We start from the raw sequence: 7,400 nt of genomic DNA on the forward strand, positions 1-7,400 counted from the left end.
ACAGACACGGGGAGAACGTGCAGACTCCACACAGACAGTGACCCAGCCGGGAATCGAACCTGGGACCCTGGCTCTGTGAAGCCACAGTAGTAGCCACGTGTGCTACCGTGCTGATATGAAGGAGTTAGCTGCCTTTCCTGCGACTCACCAAACCCTCTCTCCTTGTAGTCACCTGCAGCAGGGCAAGGCCACTCACTGGAAATTTGGGTGTACCAAATCAAGAGATAAAAAGCACCTCCTCCCCGCCCAGCCTCAAATTCCCACCTAGCTTCAAATTCCCAGCTCCCAAACTCACTCTTCGATGTGTCGCACTCCGGATGTGTCTTCTCTGTCTCACTGGCGGTGCTCACCAGGAGCGAGTTTCAAAAACCCTTTCTTAAAAAGGCCCGAGATGACTCACACACCTGGTAACTTTAGATCAGAACAATTGCAATTAGTGCCTCCTAATTAGGCTTTAGGTGACTGACAGTGAACTGCCACTCAGCACTTGAGGGCTTAAACCTGGAAAATGTTCTCGTCCCCAACAGTGGTATTTCCCACCATGAAGACAAAGAATTGCAAACACAGGAGATTTGAGTAGAGGAGTAAAGAGGTCTTACTGTAGTTTTCCTGCCCTCTAGCCCTGAACACCCATCTTTCTCTAGTTTCTCTCCGATCTCCTCTCACGCCTTCTCTGAGCTCAACGTGTCCACGAGACTTAGCTCCTGTCCCCTCGATCCTATTCCCACTAAACAAACAACCAAGTTTCCCTCCTGGATCCCATGCTGGCCCTGGTTAACACTGTTGCTTCACAGTGCCAGGGTCCCAGGTTCGATTCCCGGCTTGGTTCACTCTCTGTGCGGAGTCTGCACGTTCTCCCCGTGTCTGTGAATTTCCTCCGGCCTCCCACAAGTCCCGACAAATGTGCTGTCAGGTGAATTGGACATGCTGAATTATCATTCCGTGTACCTGAACATGCGCTGGAATGTGGCGACGAGGGGATTTTCACAGTTGCTTCATTTTAGTGTTAATGTCAGCCTACTTGTGACAATAATAAAGATTATTCTTGCCAATATTGTAAACAGTTCTCTCCCCTCCTTTCTGTCAGCCCCTTTAAATCTATCGTGACTGCCCTCTCCTCAAAAAAAAACCCTTGTCCCCTCCATCCTTGCAAGTTAGCTCCCCACCTTCAACCTCCTTTTTCCCCTCGAAACGCTGCAACATGTTGTCACCTCCCACATCTCTGCCCATCTTTCTCAGAATGCCATGTTTGAATTCAACCCCCCCCCCCCCCCCGTTTACCTCTGATGTCCCGACAATTGTCCAGGCCCTACACTGACATTACCTGCTGAAATTTCTCCACCTCTCTTCCTTGAAGACACTCCTTTGAACCTATCATTTCTAACAAATCTTTTACTCTAACACCGTATATGTCAAATTCTGCTTGAAGCTGATCCTGACGTGTCAGGGCATGTTTTGGAAACAGTAAAACTGCTAGTTGTTGGTACGCTCATATTTTATTAAAATATTAGAATACAGATGGAATACTCAGAATTCTAACTCCAGCCCCTCTCTGTTGCTCCATTTATCTCCTTGCTCTCGGTCTGGGGGGGGTCTCGACAAAAAAAGCAAGTAAGTCTTGAGCAGCAGAAACAGGATTTCTCAGAGTTACCGGTTGGCATTTTGAGAGCTGGTGGATCAATTACCCAGTGTAGAGAGTGTTTCACAAGACTGGAACCTGGCCAACAAGAGACGGACGTTGCCTCACTCGTCAACTAGGACCGAATACTTTTTGTTTTGTTGCAAAATTCTCTTCCGCATTTTAAAAACAGGAAAGGGCACTTGCGTACCCGCAGCAGATTACGTGGATCACAATGACAGCAGCAATCACATATTGCTCACAGTTGAACAGAAAATGGACACAGGCTTCAAGTAATGCTTTGACAGGACTAAAGGATAACTGTTTCAAAGCCTGTGGCTACGTTGAAAGAGCTGATTATAGGACATAGCCGATTCCTCAAAAATGACTGACAAATACAGTGAGCAGAATGAAGTCCAGGTAGCTTGAGGGGAGGGAATCAGATGCCTTGCAGAATGTCCAGGCCTGAATGTGTTAAGAGCTCTCCATTCCATAGTGCAAAGGCTGGAACTAGCGGCATTTTGAACTCCTCTGTTATTGTGCTAACAACAGCAGCTTTCTCGACGTCTATTAAACTGAGCTTCCTGCCTTCACAGTCCAGGAGAAAGCCCACTCGATCAGGCTTCCCAAAGAAGTCAACTGGAACCATCTCATTGGACGTCATGGAGTACCACTTCCTCTGGAGATGAGCATAAACCCAGGAGCAGTCATTGGCACCAATACATTCTTCTCGGGACATGTCTGGCTCTGCCACCCCAATGCGAAACTCGTGTGACCGTTTCACCGTGACCTCCCAGTAATGTCTCCCAGTTGAGAGAGTCACGTCGGCAAAGACCACAGCCCACTCTCTGAAGCGCTCAGGATTTTTTGGCACTTTACTTGGGTCAATACCGATCACCCGATAAATGACTCCCGTCTCTCTTTTGAAAAGGTCCAAGCAACTGTGGGCTGTCTTCTCGTCCAGTTTGAAATTTAAATCTATAAATGGAAAAAGAAAACAATGTTACACACTGCTCCACAAAATGTATTGCTCCAGAGACATTGCCAGTTAATCAGTGGCAAGCAATTCATTTTAAGTTCAAAGACTGGTCAACAACTTTCTTATCGGCTTAATTATAAACTGCTGAGGCTCAGCGAGGGCGGGGGTGATGAGAAGTGCAAGTTGGGGAGGGGGGGGGGGGGGAAAGGGAGAGGAGGGATGGGATGAGAGGTTTATGGAGACTTAAAGGGAGGGGAAGGAAATGGTGGGACTGGGGGGTGTCAGGAGGAACGGGGTTCAGGCAGGGGATGAGGAAGTGGCTGGGGAGAGGGGGAAATCTAGAGACTTATCATGATCATAGAATTTACAGTGCAAAAGGCGGTCATTTGGCCCATCGAGTCTGCACCGGCTCTTGAGAGAGCACATACCCAGTAACCCCACCTAATCTTTTGGACACTAAGGGGCAATTTATCATGGCCAATCCACCTAATTTATGGACTGTGGGAGGAAACCGGAGCACCCGGAGGAAACCCACGCAGACACAGAGAGAAAGTGCAAACTCCACACAGACAACCGAGGACGGAATTGATCCCAGGACCTTGGAGCTGTAAGGAAGCAGTGCCACTTGGTGTTGATGGGGAAGGAGAGTGGGAACTAGCGGCATTTGAGCTTGGTGGATGCGAGAGAGAGGGGGGGCAAAGGGCTGAGTGAGGAGGGAAGAGGAGAATAATCATAATCTTTATTATTGTCACAAGTAGGCTTACATTAACACTGCAATGAAGTTACTGTGAAAAGCCCCTAGTCACCACATTCCGGCGCCTGTTCGGGTACACAGAGGGAGAATTCAGAATGTCCAATTCACCCAACAGCACGTCTTTCGGGATTTGTGGGAGGAAACTGGAGCATGGGACCTGGAGATACTGCAGCAGCAATGTGGTGAATGGGAATGGCAAGTGAAGAGTGAAACCGGGGACTTTATTGTGGGTAAATAGTGACACGTTGTATACATTAGTGGGAGGCGTAAAAGAGACCGAAGATTCCGACTTTATAAAACAAGAAGATTCTTGAAATATTGGATTGGATTGGTTTATTGCCATGTATACTGAGGTACAGGAAAAAGTATTTTTCTGTGAGCAGCTCAAACAGATTATTTAGTACATAAAAAGAAAGAGGGTGTGATTCGTCATGTGGTGATTGAAGTGCAGAAAAAAAGGATAAATACGACATGATCCAGTGGAATGGGATTAAATGAAAACTGGGGTTGTATGGTCTCCGCCAGTGTTGTAATTTTAATACTTTTTGAATGAGAGTCCAAGGAGTGGGTTAGAAATATTGATGGATGTGTCCTCTCAGAAATCACCCAAATACCAGGTTCACTATCCTGTGTTAGCCCAAATAGATTGGTACCTTCTCGGCCCAGCTCTAACATTTTCAGCGGTTTCCATATCAGAGTTTTGATAGCTCCTGTCCCGTTGCACATTTCCGAAAGGTAGTTGATATATTTACTATATCCCTCAAAGCTGCCACCCAGGTTGATAGGGTTGTTAAGAAGGCGTATGGTGTGTTGGCTTTCATTAACAGGGGGATTGAGTTTCAGAGCCGTGAGGTTTTGCTGCAGCTTTTTAAAACCCTGGTTAGACCACACTTGGAATATTGTGTCCAGTTCTGGTCACCTCATTATAGGAAGGATGTGGATGCTTTGGAGAGGGTACAGAGGAGATTTACCAGGATGCTGCCTGGGCTGGAGGGCATGTCTTATGAAGAAAGGTTGAGGGAGATAGGGCTTTTCTCACTGGAGCGAAGAAGGAAGAGAGGTGATGACTAGATAGAGGTGTACAAGGTGATGAGATGCATGGATAGAGTGGATAGCCAGAGACTTTTCCCCAGGGCGGAAATGGCTGTCACGAGGGGACATAGTTTTACGGTGATTGGAGGAAGGTATAGAGGAGATGTCAGAGTAGGTTCTTTACACAGAGTGGTGGGTGTGTGGAATGCACTGCCAGCAGAGGTGGTGGAGTCAGAGCCATTAGGGACATTTAAGCGACTCTTAAACAGGCACATGGACAGCAGTAAATTGAAGGGGTGTAGGTTAGGTTGATCTTAGATGAGGATAAATGGTCAGCACAACACCGTGGGCCGAAGGGCCTGTACTGTTCTATGTTCTATATTTGAATTGGCAGCCGCTTGCAAGAATTTCCTTACAAACCTTAATGGGCTCAATGCTGCACTCTCATTTTTAAAATGTGGCAGTGTAACAAACTCACTCACTTTCCTCGACAGAGGAATACGCTAATAGGCTCTCTGCTACTGTTTCCCACAGGTCTACTTTCACTGGCCAATATCCAAATTGGGACTCCTGCAGCTCTAAGCACTGCAAGATTGGCCTTATTTGCAACCCTGTAAACAAGGCCGTGCACCGTGCAAGTAAAGTATCTCAAAAATTTCAACAGGTCAAGTTCGTCCTTTCATGCTACTACTATGCAGCAGCAACACAAGCGTAGTTTTCCACCAGCAGGATGTTGCTGTCAAACCAAAAAGACATTCCGTCTAACACAGAAATGGGTCATATGGTATATGAATTTTAATACCAGTGCGATGCCAGGTTTGTAAACCGTACATCCCAATGATTGGCAGATTGTATCACACAGTATCGTTCGGTCGATTGGCCATGCTAAATTGCACCTTGGGTGTTCAAAGATGTGCAGGTTAGGCTGATTGTGGTTACGGGGATAGGGCAGGGGAGTGGGCCTGGGCAGGGGGTTGGGGCCTGGAGTGCTCTTTCGGAAGTTGGTGCAGACTTGATGGGCCTCCTTCTACACTGTAGCGATGCTAAGGTTCTATATTTGGAACAAGCAGAGGACTGACTGTGTTCCACCAACTTGTGCTGTCAAAGCTCAGAACATAATGTCTACTGTTTGATGTGGTTCCGTGATCGGGCAGCACTAGTTGAACAATCCCAAGTGTTTTTTTTTGTTCTTTCATGGGATGTGGGCATCACTGGCTTAGATCAATACTTATTGCCCACCCTAATTGCCCTTAAGGTGGTGGTGAGCCATGTTCTTGAACTGCTGTAGTCCACGTGGTGTAGGTACTCACACCGTGCTGTTCGGGAGGGAGTTCCAGGATTTTGACAGTGAAGGAACAGCCGATATATTTTCAAATCAGGAGGGTGAGTGATTTGGAGGGGAACTGCCAGCTGGTGGGGTTCCCATGTATCTGTTGCCCTTGCCCATCTAGGTGACAGAGGTCACAGGTTTGGAAAGTGCGCTAAGAGTTACACTGACTATCAATTATGATTATCAGTTGCCGCACGGTGCAGCTCACTTACTCTTGCCAGAACATGCATATATTCTTAGGAACATATTCTCTCCAGGAAAAAAGAACATGTCTAAGCACAATAGCACAGTGGTTAGCACAGTTGCTTCACAGCTCGGGTCCCAGGTTCGATTCCCGGCTTCGGACACTCTGTGTGGAGTCTGCATGTTCCCCCCCGTGTCTGCGTGGGTTTTCTCTGGGTGCTCCGGTTTCTTCCCACAGTCCAAAGATGTGCAGGTTAGGTGGACTGGCCATGATAAATTGTCCCTTAGTGTTCAAAAAAGGTTGGGTGGGATTGCTGGGTTATGGGGATAGGGTGCACGTTCCTCAGGGCCAGTGCAAACTCAATGGGCTGAATGGCCTCCTTCTGCACTGTAAATTCTATGAAGGAATGCACCTTGTTTGAAATAAACAAATAAGTGGGGGACAATCGCTCCCTGGTGCATTCTGCATGGCAATGCCTCAACCAATCTGAGACGACTTGTCAACCAATTAGCGCTCCCCGCTCTTTTCTCAATTAAAAACAGAAAATGCTGGATGAAGTCAGCAGGTCTGCCAGCACTTGGGGAGCAAGAAAGAGTCCATATGACTTTCTCATGCAGCCTTTATTTCTGTTCTCTTTGAAGTTTGGTATTCTTGCCAAAGAAAAGAGCTAACGTTTTGAGTCCAGATCACCCTTTGACAAATCTTTTTTCTCTCCGTACAGATGCTGCCAGACCTGCTGAGATTTTCCAGCATTTTTTCTTTCGTTTCAGATTCCAACATCCGCAGCAATTTGTTTTATCCCAATTAGTTCCATATCGCTGCAGGGCATGTGGAGAGCTACTTCCACTGCTTGGCTCCAGGGGGAGAATGTGTTGGGAAATTCTTCCAACCAGCTAGTAGGCCAATCCCATTCAGCACTAACCCCCATTCCCATAGTAACCTCTGTAACCCCCATCTCCACCCCCACTAACCCGACCACAAACCCTGAGCAATTTGGACTCATCACATTCCGCATCGAGCTACAAAGGCCAATCAATACCCACAGCGTCTGGGGAGCTCCATGACGCCCGGCTGCCTCTTGGCCAACAGCAACCCTCCAGCTACTCGGAACAGCCTCCCGACCGCCGCCATCTTCATCCTGGGGAGCGTCGGCGCGTCACCCTGCGGCGGGCATGTCGGCGCGTCACCCTGCGGCGGGCATGTCGGCGCGTCACCCTGCGGCGGGCATGTCGGCGCGTCACCCTGCGGCGGGCGCGTCAGGAAGCGTCGGCACGTCGGGGAGCGTTGGCGTGTCACCCTGCGGCGAGCGCATCCGGGAGCGTCGGCGCGTCACCCTGCGGCGGGCACGTCGGGGAACGTCGGCGCGTCACCCTGCGGCGGGCACGTCGGGGAACGTCGGCGCGTCACCCTGCGGCGAGCCACCCTGCGGCGAGCGCGTCAGGAAGCGTCGGCACGTCGGGGAGCGTTGGCGTGTCACCCTGCGGCGAGCGCATCCGGGAGCGT

General features: G+C 48.9%; 1 protein-coding gene across 1 annotated transcript; it reads right to left on the reverse strand.

Annotated features, from left to right (window-relative positions):
• Positions 1 to 1,477: 1,477 nt before the first annotated feature.
• LOC119958226 (SPRY domain-containing protein 4-like) lies at positions 1,478 to 7,083 on the reverse strand. Its single transcript, XM_038786631.1, has 2 exons — positions 6,941 to 7,083; positions 1,478 to 2,596 (listed from the first exon to the last, which is right to left on the reverse strand). Exons 1-2 carry the CDS (start codon positions 7,032 to 7,034, stop codon positions 2,058 to 2,060), a joined length of 633 nt encoding a protein of 210 aa, XP_038642559.1. The 5' UTR covers positions 7,035 to 7,083; the 3' UTR covers positions 1,478 to 2,057.
• Positions 7,084 to 7,400: the final 317 nt, after the last annotated feature.

This window comes from Scyliorhinus canicula, chromosome 28, assembly GCF_902713615.1.
Source record: "Scyliorhinus canicula chromosome 28, sScyCan1.1, whole genome shotgun sequence".
Lineage (NCBI taxonomy): Eukaryota > Metazoa > Chordata > Chondrichthyes > Carcharhiniformes > Scyliorhinidae > Scyliorhinus > Scyliorhinus canicula.